Genomic DNA, 20,282 nt, shown 5'->3' with positions numbered 1-20,282 from the left:
CATCTTAATTGCGTCATGGGCCCCTGGGCAAAATAATGCAGTGGGGCCAGTGTTGCCAACCTACCAGATTTTAATTTAATTTTTTTAATTTTACTTAAATTTCCAAAAGTTACAAAACTACAGTTTTAAGTGCAAATTTCAGTATTTAGGATACAAACAAGTACAATATGCAAGTAGTGATGTGATTTAGACCCCCTTCACACTGACAACAGGCTGCATTAGCGGTAAAGTGCTGCTCATTTTAGCAGCGCTTTACAGTCATTTTAGTAGCACTTTTCAGCCGCAAGTAGGGTGCATTTTACCCTCGTCAGCAGCTGAAGAAATGGTTAATAGCACCCAAAATGAGCCGCTGCTGAATCAATTTGCAGGCTCTTCGGCAGTGGTGCCCATTCATTTCAATTGTATACACCACTCCTCCGCCCCACAGATGTTGCATGCAGGACTTTTTCTAACGTCCTGCAAGAGCACCGCCGCAGTGTGAAAGCACTCAGGCTCTCACACTGGGGCTGCAGGAGAGGCGTTTTCAGGCACTTTACAGGTGCTATTTTTAGCCCAAAAGTGCCTGAAAAACACCTCAGTTTGAAAGGGGTCTTAAGGTAGATAAGGCAAAAAACATTTCTTATTTTATGTTCGATATAGTAAGTAGGTAGCTAAGGGCAGGACTCAGGAGGGCAATAAATTAGAATGGGCAAGCACACACACATGACATTGACTCTCACAGTGACACTGACAGCAACGTGCAGCAGCACAGATGATGATGACACCTCACTGACATGACACGTCCCCTCCTGATTCACAGTGACAGTCTCTCTCCAAGCCGGGTGGTCCCTTCAGTCCACTCCAGTCCAAACACCACTGACAGTCCTGTTCCCAGCTTGCCCTGCTCCAGTACCACAGACCCACACGCTCTGCTCCCTTGCACTATGACATTACAAGACACGCTCAGACACTGCCTCCACCAGACCCACTGGCACTGCCCGAACACACTATAGCAGACACTCAGATGGTCTTGGCCGGACCAGAACTGCGCTTGTGTAGTTCTGAGCCAAGCATCACAGCCACTGGCATTTACTGGCAGGAGAAAATTGTTCCTTTTTTACTGGCTGCCAGTAAAAATACTGACGGTTGGCAACACAAAGTGGGGCCCTTACCAGCCTGCCCCAATTAATGCACCTACTTTCAAGAATTAAAGTATAAATAATTGATAGAATTAAACATATATTTATTAGTACTTTCAATAAAATCGATTTTAAACAATAAGAGAACATACCATAAATCAAAGACTAATCAACACAAAGGGCACAGTGGTACAAGGGAGGAGGCAGAAGGGCACAATTCTAGGATCCAGAGGGCACAGTACAGCTTCCAGATGCTGCCTATGGCACAGCCACCCAGGGACAGCTTAATAGAAAGTCTGACTGTCCCAACAAATTCGGGACAGCTGACAAGTATGATGTAATCTCAGATTATCATGGGACCCCTATGCATCTGGGGCCCCTGGGCACTGCCCATACATTAAGACAGCATTGTGCTTGCGTAACCCACTGTAACATACACAGGTGTGATTCCAGCCATAATCAGATTAGTCTAACTTTCTGGGATATCAAGAGATTAAATGAGTGGCCTAGGATTTTTAATTGCCACCAATTCTGTTGTTGAATTCTGGATGCCTATCAATGTGGTGATCCACTCTTGTTGAGACCATTCAGGTTAACTCCAATGAAGCCTTTTATATTACATCTTGCTGTAGCGAGGGCCACTCTGTCACCAGCAGCCCCGAACCTCCCGCCATCCACCGCCGGAATGGACACAGGCTAAAGACCCATACGCACTATTTGATTTTCTGCAGATTTTGTCTTCAAATTTACCAAAACCATGTAGTGCAAGGGCCTGCCTGATTGTATACAAATTGAAACTCTTAAGGTTTGACCTCATATTATATGGTTTTGGTAAATCTGAAGACAAAAATCTGCAGAAAATCTAACAGTGTGTATGGGGCTTTACACAGGCTCTCCACAGAAGGAGAGCGCATCTGTTCCTGTTAGTCCCTGCGGGGAATTCCTCCCCTTCTTCTCTTGCTGGCTGACTCAGGAATGCAAGCAGTGATCACACAGGCATCCGACCACTCTGCTCTCTCCCCTGTGTCCCTATTGGTAGGGAGAAGGAGACAATCAGGAGCCAAGGAGAAGCAGCAAAGGACCATGGGACATGAAGTCTTATCTAGTGAATTGAAATTATTTTCAATAATTTTTGCAAAGTGAAAATTTGCTATGATATTAACCACTTGCCGACCGCCGCACGACGATGTACGTCGACAGAATGGCACGGGCAGGCATAAGGGCTTACATGTACGTCCTTGCCTGCCCGCGGGTCGGGGGCCCGACCGGGCCCCCGCCCGGTGCCTGCGGCGGTCGGTATTCGTTCGGGAGCGATCCCGGACGAGGGGACGGCCATTCATTCATGGCCACCCCCTCGCGATCGCTCCCGACGAATGAAAATGTCCAGTGACATCACTTCCTCTCCTGTAATGTAAACACAGGAGAGGAAGTGATGTATTCTCTCCTCCGTGTCGGTATTTTTCGTTCCGGCACCGAGGAGAGAGCATCGGTGAGTTGCACAAGCACTACACTACACAGTAGAACATGCCAGGCACACTCACACCCCCCCTTTACCCCCCGATCACCCCCCAATTACCCCTGCCCCCCCAGTCACAGTGACACCAATTGCTTTTTTTTTTTTTTTTGCATTGGTGTCATTTGTGACTGTAATAACTGTTAGGGCAGTTAGGGTTAGCCCCCTTTAGTTCTAATGTGCCCCCCTAACCCCCCAATAAAGGTTTAACCCCGTGATCACCCCCCCTCGCCAGTGTCACTAAGGCTGGGTTCACATTGCAGCGGTTTATGAGAACGGATGTGATTCGCACCGCACTGCAGTGCAAATCACATCCGATCTCTGTGCGATTCGAATTCAGCCATACAGATAGTATGGCTGAATTCGTGTCGCACCCGCCGCACCCGCCGCAAATTCGCACGGGACCCTTTTTTTGGCCCGCAGCAGAATCGGATCGCATGGGTGTTCACACCATGCGATCCGAGTTTGCAGATCGCACTGCGATATGCGAACTGATCTGGGGGTGTCATTAACATTTCACTGACACTCCCAGCAGTTCGCATAGGGCAGTGTGAACTGCCGCCGGGAGGCATGCGATGCGGGAACCCGCCGCGGATTCATGGCGTTCCCGCATCGCTCCAGTGTGAACCCAGCCTAATAAGCGATCATTTTTCTGATCGCTGTATTAGTGTCACAGGTGACGCTAGTTAGGCAGGTAGGTATTTAGGTTCGCCGCAGCTTTTTATAGCGCCAGGGACCCCCATATACTACCGCATAAAGCCCCCTGATTTCCCCCTAGTTAACCCTTTCACCAGTGATCACCATATAACTGTTACAGGTGACGCTGGTTGGTTAGTTATTTTTTTATAGTTTCAGGGCACCGCCATTTATTACCTAATAAAGGTTTAACCCCCTGATCACCCGGCGGGTGTCATTTGTGACTGTAATAACTGTTAGGGCAGTTAGGGTTAGCCCCCTTTAGTTATAAGGTACCCCCCTAACCCCCCCAATAAAGGTTTAACCCCGTGATCACCCCCGTCGCCAGTGTCACTAAGGCTGGGTTCACATTGCAGCGGTTTATGAGAACGGATGTGATTCGCACCGCACTGCAGTGCAAATCACATCCGATCTCTGTGCGATTCGAGTTCAGCCATACAGATAGTATGGCTGAATTTGCGTCGCACCCGCCGCAAACTCGCACGGGACCCTTTTTTTGGTCCGCAGCAGAATCGGATCGCATGGGTGTTCACACCATGCGATCCGAGTTTGCAGATCGCACTGCGATATGCGAACTGATCTGGGGGTGTCATTAACATTTCACTGACACTCCCAGCAGTTCGCATAGGGCAGTGTGAACTGCCGCCGGGAGGCATGTGATGCGGGAACCCGCCGCGCATTCGTGGCGTTCCCACATCGCTCCAGTGTGAACCCAGCCTAATAAGCGATCGTTTTTCTGATCACTGTATTAGTGTCACAGGTGACGCTAGTTAGGCAGGTAGGTATTTAGGTTCGCCGCAGCTTTTTATAGCGCCAGGGACCCCCATATACTACCGCATAAAGCCCCCTGATTGCCCCCTAGTTAACCCTTTCACCAGTGATCACCATATAACTGTTACAGGTGACGCTGGTTGGTTAGTTATTTTTTTTATAGTTTCAGGGCACCCGCCATTTATTACCTAGTCTCACTAGTGTACCCCTAAATTTAGGGGTGTCTACTTTCCAAAATGGGGTCATTTGGGGGGGTTTGTGCCATCTTGGCATTTTATGGCCTTCAAAACTGTAACGCCCTTAGAAAGCCTGAAGGCGGTGCTTGGTTTTCGGGGCCCCGTACGCGGCTAGACTCCCAAAAAGTCCCACATATGTGGTATCCCCGTACTCAGGAGAAGCAGCAGAATTTATTTTGGGGTGTCATTTCACATATGCCCATGGCATGCGTGAGCAATATATCATTTAGTGACAACTTTGTGAAAAAAAAAAATAAAAAAAAAGTTTGTAATTTTCCCGCAACTTGTGGCAAAATATAAAATATTCCATGGACTCAACATGCCTCTCAGCAAATAGCTTGGGGTGTCTACTTTCTAAAATGGGGTCATTTGTGGGGGTTTTGTGCCATCTTGGCATTTTATGGCCTTCAAAACTGTAATAGGTAGTGAGGAGTGAAGTCAAATATTTACGCCCTTAGAAAACCTGAAGGCGGTTCTTGGTTTTCGGGGCCACGTACGTGGCTAGGCTCCCAAAAAGTCCCACATATGTGGTATCCCCGTACTCAGGAGAAGCAGCAGAATTTATTTTGGGGTGTCATTTCACATATGCCCATAGCATGTGTGAGCAATATATCATTTAGTGACAACTTTGTGAAAAAAAAATTTAAAAAAATTAAAGTTTGTAATTTTCCCGCAACTTGTGGCAAAATATAAAATATTCCATGGACTCAAAATGCCTCTCAGCAAATAGCTTGGGGTGTCTACTTTCTAAAATGGGGTCATTTGTGGGGGTTTTGTGCCATCTTGGCATTTTATGGCCTTCAAAACTGTAATAGGTAGTGAGAAGTGAAATCAAAAATTTACGCCCTTAGAAAGCCTGAAGGCGGTGCTTGGATTTCGGGGCCCCGTACGCGGCTAGGCTCCCAAAAAGTCCCACATATGTGGTATCCCCGTACTCAGGAGAAGCAGCAGAATTTATTTTGGGGTGTCATTTCACATATGCCCATAGCATGTGTGAGCAATATATCATTTAGTGACAACTTTGTGTAAAAAAAAAATAAAAAATTATTTTTTGTCATTATTCAATCGCTTGAGGCAAAAAAATAAAATATTCAATGGGCTCAACATGCCACTTATCAATTTCCTTAGGGTGTCTACTTTCCAAAATGGGGTCATTTGGGGGGGTTTTGTACTGCCCTGCCATTTTAGCACCTCAAGAAATGAGATAGGCAGTCGTAAACTAAAAGCTGCGTAAATTCCAGAAAACGTACCTTAGTTTGTAGATGTGACAACTTTTGCGCAAACCAATAAATATACAATTATTTACTTTTTTTTTACCAAAGACATGTGGCTGAATACATTTTGGCCTAAATGTATGACTAAAATTGAGTTTATTGGATTTTTCTAATAACAAAAAGTAGAAAATATAATTTTTTTTCAAAATTTGCGGTCTTTTTACGTTTATATCGCAAAAAATAAAAATCGCAGAGGCAATCAAATACCATCAAAAGAAAGCTCTATTTGTGGGAAGAAAAGGACGCAAATTTTGTTTGGGTACAACATTGCATGACCGCGCAATTACCAGTTAAAGCAGCGCAGTGCCAAATTGTAAAAAGACCTCTGGTCATTTACCAGCAAAATGGTCCGGTCTGAAAGTGGTTAAACATGCTCTACTCCTTTAGTAAATCAACCCCATTGTTTTTGCTGTACTTATTAACTTACCTCAGTGTAATACAGTGCTAAAGAGATTCTGTTGCTAGAATAAACATTAAAAATTCTCCCTGTAGCCTAATTAATATTATACGGGATTTATGTAGAGCCAACAGTTTGCACAGTACTTTACAACATGAGATCAGACAGTACAGTAACAATACAATTTAATACTGGATGAATAAGTGGGCCCTGCTCACTAGAGCTTACAATCTATAAGTTAATATTTGTCCTGCCAACCCACCATCATTATTGTCGTCTTAAAGAGCTAAACAGACTTAAAGTGATACGAAAGAGGTTTATATTTACCTGCTCTATAGAAGGATATTGCACAGAGCAGTCCCTTACCACCTCTTCTAGGGTCACACGCCAGCATTCTCTGCTCTTCCTTTTCTGAGTGTGCCTTATAGCAAGATGTGTGCTATGGGGACACACATGCAGGCAGCTGTGTGCATCTATATACACACACAATGTAGCTTAGCCCTGCCCCTCACACTCTCTTCACTGGATTTGACTGGCAGCAGCAGGAGCCAATGGCTCCCCTTGGGATCAGGGTCTCCAGTGAATACAGGAAGAGGAGAGCAGACAGCACAGTGCTGGATTGAGAATAGACTCAGTTAAGCATTTAAGGGGGGCTGGAGGAGCTGCTATTGAAAGGTTTTTTAACTGAATGCAGAGAATGTATTATTATTATTATAATTATTTTTATAAAGGATTTATAAAGCGTCAACAGTTTGTGCAGCACTTTACAACGTGAGGGCAGACAGTACATTTACAATAAAATTCAATGCAGGAGGACTTAAGGCATTAAGGTAAAAATCTTTTAATTAGCACAATTTTAAAAGTCTTACTTTTGTCTTACTTCCACCATGTTGGATGCCTGACCCCCCACTTTGCGTTGTGACTCCCTCCACCCACCCTTGCTGGACACGGTGGTGAAGATTTCCAGGATGGGCGCTGGAACTGATAAGTATTAAAGACCCCTTTCACTCTTGTGTGACTTGTCCTGCGACTTGGGACTGCAAAGTCACATGATAAGTTGTACCCCATGATTTCCAATGAGTACCTTTGATGAGACTTGAGGTCCATAGACCTCAAGATTACACAGGCATTGCTTCAAGTTGCGTCAAAGTCTCATGGCAAAGTTGCATCAAAGTCACACAACTTTCAGGTTGCACAAATGTTAAAGGGGCCCAACGCTCTTTTTTAAGAGGGATCAACCTAATTTATATCCATAATGATTACTCAAACACGGTGCAATTTTTTTTGTAACCTATTTTAACTGAATTATCAATTAGGAAGGTTGATGACTGTGCTGTTGGAGAATGTAACAGCCTGTAGAACAAGGGCTCCTAACCTTTTTACAATTAATGATCCCCAAACGATTTCCCAATAAATATGTCCCTGTACCCCCTTCCTCAGACTGTCAAAATTATCATCATCACCAAAAGAATCATAAGGATTTATTTATATAAAAATGACAAATCAAAAATACACAAGCTATCTAACTAATGAGATTTTAGAATTTTTTTTTGTGCCATCAATATATGGAATGGAGGTCAATTACTCACAATTTTACTCAAATGCAATCAATAATGCAAAAAATTTGGAATAAATTTTTTTTTATTATTCAGAGATCCAAACCTTTAATTCCATCATTTGATTTCCATAACCCCAAGTGGTATAGCTGCCTCTGGATAATAATGCCTGATCTGCTTGACACCTACAACTACTATAGTACAGTATAAAACACGTGTAAAATGCGTATATATGCATTAGAAATGACTTTTAAGTATAATTTATTCCAGATCCGTAATTACTAAAACTGCATTTTAGATTTCCTTTAAAGCCAACCAGTTAAATCTTTAGAAACACATACCCTGCAAAAGAAGGGTTTAAATACTCACCTTTTATGCTACCCACACTGCCAAACGTCACTCTACTCCAGCGGAACTGTCCACCAAAACCAACTGGGAAACCAATACTTCCAGAAGTGTCCGTTTTCTTGGTCCCAGGAAGCTCTTGCTGAAGTTATCAATAAAGAAGAGGAATTAGGTCAGCAGAAGAAACCAATGAGAGCGGTTTCCCCAATGTGGGAAACCAAGGAAATTGTTAATCAAAAACGTGCCAGTTTCCCAGTGGACTTTTGGGAGCCATTATTACGGGGAAGCTAAGTATTCATAGCATTCTTCTGCAGGGTATTTGTTTTGGAAGATTTAAAACTCAAGTCGGGTTTGCTTTAAATGACATCTCAGCCACACTTCAGATTATGAACCTCTTGACCTAAAAGGGATTTTTTTTACCAGGATTCTTCTCAAGGATTTACGTTCTGGAAAAAAAAAATGATGTGTGAAATAAATGGATTTTTCCAGGGTATGGGAATGAAAATGAACCTAGGCAAAGGGATTTCACAATGCCTTTAATAGTACAATATAAGCCATAGACCAATATATTTTATTTTGTGTTCTTAGTTTGTCTGATTTCCAGGAAGAGGTCAGATATCAACAATACACTCAACAGCAACACCACAAAGTCTTCAAAGCTCATAAGTCCTTCGCTGTCTTTTTCCAAGTCTTCCATTAGTTCTTTGTACTTTGGCTTTGTTTCTTGACCCTGCAAAAACAGAGCAGCTGTTATGTTCAAAATGAAAAAAAAAATTGCAGTCAGCCATGACACCTTCTCTTCAGAAACGTCTAAAAGGTTAACAGTGGAAGAAAGAGGATTACAGATTGAAAGTCTATAGGAGGTTTACCAAGAAATGTGCATATCCAGTGAGGCAAGAGGAGGAAAGAAGGACATTAGTCAGCTGAGAAGCCTGGATATATACCCCAGCAGGGGAAGGCATTTTTAGCCCTGGAAACAGGTCTATATTGGAGGTGAGTGCAGTGGTGAAAGGTGGTGGGAGTCACAGCACATTAATGCTCAGAAGGGTGAAGGACTAAGGAAAATTGGCACAAGGTGTACATCTAGAAGGAATATTATCATTTGAGTGGATGAATGATGTGCCACATATAAACTGTGTATTCCCATATGAATTGTGTACAAGCATACCTCACTTTTAAGTACACAATGGGGTTTATTTACTAAAACAGTAAAGCACAAAATAAGGCTCCCTTTTGCACAGAAACCAATGAGCTTATAACCCCAGCTTGTTCAATTAAGCTTTGGTAATAAAACCTGGAAGCTCATTGGTTTCTATGCAGAAGTCAGCCTGATTTCGCACTTTACAGCTTTAGTAAATAAACCCCATTGTGTACTTAAAAGTGGGGTATGCCTGTATCTTATTTTTAGTTTTAACACATGATGGAATGGATCATGTCACTGAATAATTTATTTTGATTTATTTGAACTGTTTCTATACACACACACTTGAAGTTTAATTAATTTTTCCAGTTATGAAAGGCACAGCTGAAGCAAAGCAAAGCAAAGCAAAAGCAAGGTGTAAACAGGACGGTAAGCTAACCATTTTATTTAGTGACAGGGGCTTTGACTAGCATTCAGTGAGCTTTAACAAAGCGTGTCTGAAGCTTTGTTTTGAAGCTAGTTTACACTTGAAGCTAGCACTACACTTTAGTGCTAGAAACAGCGCCTGTAAAGTGCCTGAAAACTGCCTCCCATGCCGCCCGAATGTAAAAGCCTGAGTGCCTTCACACTTGGGCGGTGCGCTTGCAGGACGTTAGTATAAGTCCTGCAAGCAGTATATTTGGGGCGGTTTTGGAGCACTGTATACAACGTTCCCAAAATGCCCCTGCCCATGCAAATCACCTGAAAAGCAATTTGAAAGCGCTGCAACATGGGCGTTTTTAACCCTTTCTTTGGCCACTAGCGGGGGTTTAATAGCAAGCGGCTCTTTACTGCTAATGCACGAGCGGGCCCAATATGAAAGTCATCTAAGATCTCTCCTCTGCCTTTTCCTGACGAAACCCTGATTTTTTACTCAGAGAGCAAGAGTCTGAAGGCAAACAGCTTCTGCTGGGAGCCATAACATCTGCCGTATCACATGACTTTGGCGTAAAGACCCATTTTTGAAACTACCATTCAGATGAAACTTGCGCCTTCAAGACAGTATTATAAGTAAATAACATTGCAACGCTAATACCAAATTCATATATGTGCAAAAACAATGAAGACCCCACTGATAACACCAAAAGAGCGTGGTTAGCCGCCCAGTCCATGCTCAAACATTTATCATTGCAACTCGCAGAAAATAAAAGGTTCTTTTTACAACAAAAGGTTTATAATAAGGCATTTGAAACTGGGAAACTCCCCCCTTCCATGAGTGAGGCACTTATAATAGTACTTTTGAAGCCAGGTAAAGATGCCTTATCCCCAGATTCATATAGACCTATTTCATTACTCACGTTCAATGTTAAACTGTTGGCCAGAGTTTTGGCTAACAGACTGGCCAAATGCATTCAGTGATACATAGAGATCAGTCTGGTTTCATACCGACTAGATCCACAGCCCAAAACCTACGCAGACTATTTCTCAACCTACAACTGCCTACAGACAACTCAGGTAATAGAGCCATTCTCTCTCTAGACGCAGCCAAAGCGTTTGACAGCGTTGAATGGTCATACCTATGGGAAGTACGGACAAGATTTGGGGTGGGCCCCTCTTTCTTGAAATGGGTTCAGCTGCTATACAACACCCCATCGGTGAGAATGCACATTAATAGAGACATATCGGAACCTTTCAGACTTTTTAGGGGCACATGGCAGGGGTGTCCTTTATCACCCCTGCTGTTTGCCCTAGTCCTTGAACCTCTAGACATACATGTCAGAGCATAATAAGATATTATTGGCTTTCGCCGAGGCCCTAAACAGGACGTCATCTCCTTATATGCAGATGACACACACATTTATCTGGGAGACACCAACAGCTCTCTGAAAAATGTGATTAATTTAATTGCTGACTTTGGGGAATTGTCGGGGTTCGGTATTAATTGGAATAAATCGGTACTTATGCCCCTGGACCCCCTACCACAACCTCTACCTGACTGTGAAAGAGACATACTTACAGTGGGCGAGTTTCGCTATCTCCGAATACAGGTGACCCCAGACCCTAACCTGTACCTTACCTTAAACTTGGTTCCTCTGCTCCGAAAATTCAGGTTCAAATTCTCCACATGGGTGAAATTACCTCTTTCAGTTACCAGGAGAGTGAACTTAATTAAAATGGTGTGGGCCCCACAACTTTTATATGTATTTCATAATACTCCTATTTGGATCCCACACAAATGGTTTACTCAAATAGACGCCCAGTTCAGAGACTTAATATGGGGTAATAAGCCTGCACGGATAAGTTTACACACACTACAACTAGCCAAAGATCAAGGTGCTCTAGCAGGTCCTTATGTTAAGTATTGTTTTGTGGCTTCTCAGCTCCAACACCTGGGTAAGTGTGGGGGGGGGGGGGTGTAGATGTTAGTGACCCCACCAGGTCCCTACTGATCCCTGAGGGTTCCTTATTCTCAGCCCTATCTCATTTAGAGGCAGGTATCACACATATAATACAAACTCTCCCCACGATAATACTATTGAACACCCTGTGGAAATACACCAGATCCATTCTGAAAGTCAGGGGAGCCTGTTCGTTCACATCCATATGGAAGAATAAATATTACAAGGAACTGCATCAACTTAAATATTTTCATCTCTAGGAAACAATGGGAGAGCAATAGTCCCCCAGTTGTTCAATGGTACTATAGTTAAATCTTTTAAGGACATGCAAGATGAATTTGCCCTACCTAGAACACGATTCTACCAGTATCTACAACTCAGGCATGCTATACAAAGTGAAAGCAGAATATCCTCACTTGCACCAATGACGCATCCTCTGATGACCGATGTACTGCTGACGGAAGATAGGAAAGGTATGATTTCGAGAATATATGCCAGACTAATACATTCATTGCATGATGCTTCTAAATTGCCTTGTACAAAGGGGTGGGAAAAAGATCTGGGTCCTATTGACGGGGAAAAATGGGAATTATGTCTAACATCTGCCCCATTGGTGTCTGAGGGGACAGCAAATTTACACTGTTATACAAGCTGTACACTCACTTCTTTACATTGTAGCAAAGTGTAATTTCTTCAGCGTTGTCACATGAAAAGATAGAATAAAATATTTACAAAAACCTGCTAGCCAACATCTGTCCGTGGAAAATCTGACAGCAATTGTCCGATGGAGCGTACACATGGTCGCATTTACCGGCAACAGCCTGTCATCGAACATTTCCTGTCGGAAAGTCTGACCGTGTGTACGCGGCTTTACACTAACTCTGGTCTGTCTCAACTATTGTCTCTTCTGGTCCTACCTACTGTCTCCTAGTAACAAACAGACAGCTGGAAGATATGGGGTTAAGAGCCTTGATAAATAATGTATACATGTCACTCCCTACTGTCAAAGTGTCTGTGTCATAAACACATGTAGATCTATAAAAGATTTGACTGCAGGGCTCAATTTCCAACATGCCATCACATAATAGCGTTATCCATGAAAAAAATAAATAAAAGGTTGGAGTTGGATTTTGTATTAAGAAATTCCTGGCCAACCATTGTTAACGTTCCAGGCGGCATGCCTGTGTCTTGATTTCAAAATTAAAAAAATTCAATAAGCCCCACTTAAATGTAAATCCCAGTTTTGGAAAATGAGAAAAAAAAAAAGTTAATTGGCAGTATTAACAAATTTAAATACAGTATTTATTGGCGTATAACACTCACCTTTTCACCATGAAAATCGGGTGCAAATAGCGTGTGCGTGTTATACGCCAATACAAAAATTTTAGTTTTTGCCTGAAACTTCCCTCTTAAAATGAATGTGCGTGTTATACACCTGTGCGTGTTATACGCCGATAAATACGGTAGTGTTGCTATTTAAAATTACAGAAACTATCCTTATACTCATATTAAAGTGGTGGACCTATGCTTTGCGGTTTAGGTCTGCTGTATCATAAAAATAATGTCTTAAAGGGAGGCAAATTGCAGATAGGGCAGTCTTGAATTGCTTAAATGGACCTGTGCCTTGTTGGCAGCTAGTGCCGCAGGACTCCCATTGTGTCCAAGGACCATGGCTGCATGTCATTGGAGCTCTGATGTTTTTCTGGTGAAAGGAGAACTCAGCTGAGATTGGCAGGTCATGTAAGCTAAACACTCTGCTTCAGGTCATTGACCCGGAGTATCAGGGAACCTCTTGGCTCTAAGTGACTTGTCTTCTTTTACACTACTGATACTATTAGAATGTGTACATGTGGCAATATACACTCACCGGCCACTTTCTTAGGTACACCTTGCTAGTGCTGGACCTCCTTTTGCCTAAATTCTTCATGGCATAGATTCAACAAGGTGTTGGAAACATTTCTCAGAGATTTTGGTCCATATATCATTGCGCAGTTGCTTTCAGATTTGTCGGCTGCACATCCATGATCCACCACATCCCAAACATGTTCTATTGGGTTGAGATCTGGTGGCTGTGGAGGCCATTGGAATACAGCGACCTCATTGTCATGTTCAAGAAACCCATCTGAGATGATTTGAGCTTTGTGACATGGTGTATTATTTTGCTGGAAGGCGCCATCAGAAGATGGGTATCATAAAGGAATGAACATGGTCAGCAACAATATTCGGGTAGGTCACAGCGTTTGAACACTGCTCAATTGGTACAAAGGGGTCAAAAGTGTGAAAAGAAAATGTCACCCACATCATTAAACTTTCAAAAATAAGGGGGAGTGGTACGCTTATTCAGTATAGTGTACCCTAAACATAAAAATAAAATAAAGTAAACTGAAAAAAAGTTGCTGACAACATTTAAGAACAAAATCTGCAGTATACAATGGGAGTAGTGACACACTCGCCTCCTCACCTCGCTTCTGCAATAGGCACCAGAAGTGATGTCACGAGGCTCCACCCAAAGCGTTGCGTCACTGGTCATGGGACTTTCTCAGGGATATATCCCTAAGGAAGTCACGTGACCAGTGATGCAATGCGTCGGGTGGAGCATTGTGACGCCACTTCTGGTGCCTATTGCGGAAGCGTGGTGAGGAGGCGAGTGTGTCACTACTCCCATTTTATACTGCGGATTTTGTTCTTACCTGTTGTAAGCAGCTTTTTTTATTAAACAAGTTTTACTTTATCTGGCAATATTGCACTATGGTTGTTTTTTTTTTCTTCTTCTTTGAGTGCCATCTACACAACAAGTATTTGTGTTTTGGAGCAAGCTTTTTTCGCTACATATGGAACTACCTAGGGGTGAGCACAGGATGTGACGGTGCTAAGATTCCATGCAGCATTTCGTCTTCGCTTGGGACCTGAATGTCTACACAGATCCACCAGCAGAATTCCCCATTCGCTATCTGATGAGCCTTGTTTGACCTTTTGGTCATTGTTGGAGGTGAGCGGCCAATCTATAAATTTTACAATCGATGTTGGATTGATGCTTTGTTTCTCTTCTATCAAGCTATCGTTCTATGAGACATCCATCTCTGTATAGACTGATTCCTACCATTGGGATTTATTTAGACTTTTTTTTGCGCTTTATTTTAGTTTTGTTTATTTTATTTTTGGGTTTTATGTTTACGGTACACTATATTGAATAAGCGCACCACTCGCCCTTCTTTTTGCACTTGTTTGCGCAGTAATTTTGCAGCTATTCACATTTATTATACTTTTGTTTCTTTTAGTTCACTCTGATTTTTTATTACACTATATTCACTGGAGTTTGATGGTTTATTTTTATTGCACTATATTCACTGGAGTTTGATGGTTTATTTTTATTGCACTATATTCACTGGAGTTTGATGGTTTATTTTTATTCCACTATATTCACTGGAGTTTGATGATTTATTTTTATTTTACACTACACATAGTAGCGCACAAGTTTCATTCTTCCAACACAAACCATTACACCACCACCACCAGCCTGAACCACTGATAAAGGGCAGGATGGATCCTTGCTTTCTTGTTGTTTACGCCACATTCTGACCCTACTATCTGAATGTTTTTCTATTCTTCTATTGTCCAATAGTGAGTCTGTGGGAATTTTAGCATCAGTTTCTTGTTCTTAGCTGACAGTGGCTCCCGGTGTGGTCTTCTGCTGCTGTAGCCCATCTGCTTCAAGGTTTGATGTGTTGTGCATTTAGAGAAGGTATTGTGCATACCTTGGTTGTACTGAGTTATTTGAGTTACTGTTGCCTTTCTGTCATCTATAATCAATCTGCCCATTCTCCTCTGACATCAACAAAGCATTTTCCTCCACAGAACTGCCACTCACAGGATATTTTCTCTTTTTCGGACCATTCTCTGTAAACCCTAGATATGGTTGTGTGTGAAAATCACAGTAGATCAGCAGTTTTTTAGATACTCAGACCAGTCCGTCTGACACCAACAGCCATGCCACGTTCAACGTCTCTTAAATGCCCTTTCTTCCCTATTCTGATGCTCGGTTTGAACTTCAGCAAGTCATCTTCACCACATCTAGATGCCTAAATGCAGTGAGTTGCTGCCATGTGATTGGCTGATTAGCAATTTGCGTTACCAAACATTTGAACAAGTGTACGTAATAAAGTGGCTGTGAGTGTATGTATATGGCAAGAGATGTTTTTATTAGATGAGTGTTGTGGTACAGATAATTAGGTGGTAGGTTTCATATTATAATCAATTATAGGTGTTTGAAGGGAGACAGGGATTTCACACTGGTTGGACATATTGGGCTTGATAAATTGTTAATGGGCAATATTTTGCATAGTAAAAACCGATTTATAGAATGCAGCAAATAATTGTTCAAGTTGAAGGGTTTCAAAAATAAGATGCGATTTGTGCATAAATGTTAAAAAAAAATCCAAAATGCAACATGTCAAAATCTGCATGATCTGAGCCACATAAATAAATGTTTAAAAAATGAGTTAATCTACATTTAGTGCAACGGATGAGCAGTAGTGTGAGAAGAGGATGATGGGACAAGACAGTCAAGATCGTGGTTTATATGTGTTTAGTGGAATGTGTTGAGTGCAATTGGTAAAGCAGAACTCAGCTGTATCTGAGCACCACAAACTGAAAACGCTATTTGATTTATTTTTAATATTCAAAGCAAACCCACCCATCTATCCATGTGTCCATGCTTTCTTTTGTTGAGAAATCACTTTGAACACACCCAGCTAGCAACCTTGAGTAAGGGCACATGGTTCATGTAGCATTTACTTCTTGAAATCGATCTGCCCTTAGCTCAGGCAGGTGGGTGTGTATCAACAACAACAAAACAAAAGCACTCCTGCACATAAGCGGAACACCAGACCGGCTATGGAAAAATCAAACACTGGTCTTGCTGCCCTCAAGGGTGGGGAACCCTAGGAGTCAAAGAGAGAAAAGAAAAAGAAAAAAAAGAGGGTGTATTTATTGAAGAGCGCCTAGAGGCGATTCAGTTCGCATTGTGCGCTATACAAGTATTTCATTCATTCATTCATTCATTCACATAAAAAAGAAAACTACTCACAAACGATCATATAAAATCTTGCAGTAAGACAGTAAAAGTAGTCATCAAATAGCAGCATCCAATACTAGACGAACAGGACTCTCCAGAGGTTGCACCACTCACTACTCGCTGACACGTTTCGAGGGGACGACCCCTCTTCTTCAGAGCTCAGTAGTGGGCTCTACTTCAGCAGTCCCTGAATTCATGTCCTGTTGAGTCCTGTTCGTCTAGTATTGGATGCTGCTATTTGATGACTACTTTTACTGCCTTACTGCAAGATTTTATATGATCGTTTGTGAGTAGTTTTCTTTTTTATGTCTTCAACAAATACATACTTAAAGGATAATGCACAAGGCCGGTGCGTCCTCTTTTTTTCTTTTCTCTCTTTGACAGGAGACTAAAAAGAAGACTAATGGGATATAAGACATCGTTTTGGCCTAGGCCAGAAACAAGGAAGCAACAGAAGAAATGTAAAAAAAAAAAAAAAAGAGTAAATATAACGTACCTTCCTATCTATTTAATAATGCTAGCAGCGTAAGCAATATAAGTAGTAAATGCTGAATGAGAGAGTTCAGTTCCATTTTAATCTAAGCATGTGTGCCAGTGATAATTTTGTAGGTAAAGAATTAAAGTGGGTGACAGTACTAAAACGTATTAATAATAAAAAAATTTAAAAAATAACGATACATATCCTTATAACATTAGCAAAAAATATTCTAAGCCCTTGTACACACGGTCGGAGAATCCGCCGGAATGTGTTCTATCGGACCGTGTTGTCGGATAATCCGACTGTGTGTGGTATGCATCGGACTGATTCCGTCAGAATATCCGTCGGACCCAATTTTCCAACTTGTTGGAAATATTTTCCGACCAACTGGTTCGATCGGACATACTCCGATCATGTGTAGAGAATTTTGATCGGACCAAGTGCCACGCATGCTCAGATCAAATTCCTACATCAAAGCTATTGGCTACTAGCCTGAACGTAGTCCCATCGTAACGAAATTACGTCATCACGTTCTGAATGATCGGATTTTTCAACAACTTAGTCCGACTGTGTGTATGCAACAGTTTTGGACAAGATCCGACGGACAAAATCCGACGGATTTGGTTGTCGAAATCTCCGACCGTGTGTACAGGGGCTTAGAGTGTACAAATGCATGATGCAACAATCTTTGTAATATTTGTAATATATAAAATACTAATAGATCGTTTTAAAGTTAATATTTTTTCAAAAACTGCACCATTTCTAAACCCTCTACTACATGCCAAATAAACTATATGCACTAAAACATAATCATTTATTTGAAATGCAATACACCAAAATCAGATCTACCATACCACAATTCACATCCTTCCACAACTGCCAATTATAGCTTATTAAGCCCCTTCCAGATTTACTCAATTTAAAATGTTACTGTACCCAGGACCCTGCATTCACTATATCTGGTCTCACACAGTACACAGGACATGGACATGCAATTATTGTAGTGAATATAAACTGCTAAATACCTTTTCTCATCAGCAGTGTATAGTAGTCTTGCGACTTCTATCATTGTCTGGTTAAAGCTTATAGGAGTTTTTATTCTGCCCTAACTGCCCAATCAGGCTGCACGACCCCTGACCCTCTGTCTGGACAGTGCTGATTGGCCCTGTGCTGATCATATGCACCCTCCCAATAAAACAAAAAACTCTCTAGAAATACACACCAAACTGAGCATGTGCAGAGTGACTCCAAAGGCTCTGTCTTATCAGGAGATGGATTAGAGGAAGTGGAAGAAGGGGAGGATCAGAGAAGACAGGATCAAACGGCCTTTAACACAATTCAGAAGATTAACCCTTTAGGTTCCACAGTGAGTATAACAAGCATGCTTTACTGCATATACAAACTGATTTTACTGTTGTGGCTTTTGTAACACTTTAAAGTGGAGTTCCAGGCTTTTTATGTTTATTAAAAGTCAGCAGCTACAAAAAGTGTAGTTGCTGACTTTTAATAAACAGACACTTATCTGTTCCATGGTCCAGCGCTGCGACCGAACGGAGCGTCATTCCTCTCCCCCTCCTCTCCGCCAGCGCCTTCATTGCCACTCTGGGCACCCGGCCGTGACAGCTTTCGGCTTCATGGCCAGGCGCACGCGGCGCATGTGCAAGTCTCGCTGAGCTCCCGGAGTGGACAGGCGATCTCCTGGGACCTGTCACGTGTCCCAGGAGATCGCCTAGAGGGAGGGGCCGTCTAAGGCGAAAGGAGGAGTCACTTTGGCGGTCTCTGGGCGGGAGGAGGAAGTGGGACAGGAAGTCCCCCTCCTAACGAAGACCCTAACCCCCCCTCCCCCCAAAAAATGACACGTGGCATGTAAGGGGGCGAGGAGTGCTTAAAGCGGAAGTTCCATTTTTGGATGGAACTCCGCTTTAAGTTGAGAATGTTCATTAAAAGAATGTGTAAATATTTACTTCAAATAGCCAATTGTGTAAAAACAAATTAATGTTCTCTTTAACCACTTAAGGACCGAGCCTCTTTTGAGATTTGTTGTTTACAAGTTAAAAACATTTTTTTTTGCTAGAAAATTACTTAGAACCCCCAAACATTATACATTTTTTTCTAACACCCTAGAGAATAAAATGGCGGTCATTGCAATACTTTCTGTCACACTGTATTTGCGCAGCTGTCTTACAAGCGCACTTTTTTTGGAAAAAATACACTTTTTTAAATAAAAAAATAAGATAACAGTAGCTCAATTTTTTTTTTTGTGTGAAAGATAATGTTACACCAAGTAAATTGATACCCAACATGTCACGCTTCTAAATTGCGCCTGCTCGTGGAATGGCAACAAACTTTTACCCTAAAAATCTCCATAGGCGACATTTAAAAAATTCTACAGGTTGCATGTTTTGAGTTACAGAGGATTTCTAGAGCTTGAAATATTGCTCTCACTCTACCGATTGCAGAAATTCCTCACATGTGTGATTTGAACACCGTTTTCATATGCGAGTGCTACTCAAGTATGTGTTCATTTCTGCACATGAGCTCAGCGGGACAGGGCATATTTAAAAAAAAAAAAAAATTTGAATTTATTTACCTTTTATTTTTTATTTTTACACTGTTCTTTTAAAAACAAAATTGTGTCACTTTTATTTCTATTACAAGGAATGTAAACGCTCCCTTGTAATAGAAAAAAAAGCATGACAGGATCTCTTAAATATGAGATCTGGGGTCAAAAAGACCTCAGATCTCATATTTACACTAACATACAATAAAAAAATTAAATAAATTGTGTCATTTAAAAAAAAAAAAAAAAAAGGCCCTTTAAGAGCTATGGACAGAAGTGATGTTTTGACGTTGCTTCCTCCATGAAATGGTATGGAGACGGGTGGGAGCCATCTTCCCTTCACTTGTCTCCATACCCAGCAAGGAAGAAGATCCAATCGCCTCCGCCGCTGCTGACAGCTCCGGTAAGCGGCAGAGGGCACCGGAGTGCGGCGGGAGGGGGGGCCCTCTCCCGCCGCCGATAAAAGTGATCTTGTGGCAAACCTTTGTTTTATGGCCTTATAAAAATTACAGTGAGACGAACAATCAAAGAAGTACTTTGATATGTTATTAGTGAAATGACATAAAAGTATAAAAGGGGTTGAGAAAGATTGACTATAAGAATGCTTTTTCTGCATCTGAGCTTTAGAAAGTACTGAATTAAAACACAGCTAGATAACTACGTTTTTTAGATGGAGCTCAGCAAAGGCAGATTTTATTGACATGGTTTTTCTAAAAAAAAAAAAAAAAAAAAAAAAAAAAGTCTA

General features: G+C 41.8%; 1 protein-coding gene across 1 annotated transcript in view; it reads right to left on the bottom strand.

Moving 5' to 3' along the window:
- Positions 1-8,427: 8,427 nt before the first annotated feature.
- The window catches only part of SNTN (sentan, cilia apical structure protein), a 32,688-nt gene continuing 20,833 nt past the window's right edge, over positions 8,428-20,282 (bottom strand). The window contains exon 4 of the mRNA XM_077451939.1: positions 8,428-8,636. Coding sequence (XP_077308065.1) covers positions 8,478-8,636 — 159 coding nt within the window. The 3' untranslated portion in view covers positions 8,428-8,477. The remainder of the gene's footprint in view (positions 8,637-20,282) is intronic.

This window comes from Lithobates pipiens, unplaced genomic scaffold, assembly GCF_037356315.1.
Source record: "Lithobates pipiens isolate NorthernLeopardFrog02 unplaced genomic scaffold, aLitPip1_a1.2 Scaffold_23, whole genome shotgun sequence".
NCBI classification, from domain to species: domain Eukaryota; kingdom Metazoa; phylum Chordata; class Amphibia; order Anura; family Ranidae; genus Lithobates; species Lithobates pipiens.
The sequence above is the reverse complement of the archived record's forward strand: the minus strand, read 5'-3'. Positions and strand labels throughout refer to the sequence as shown.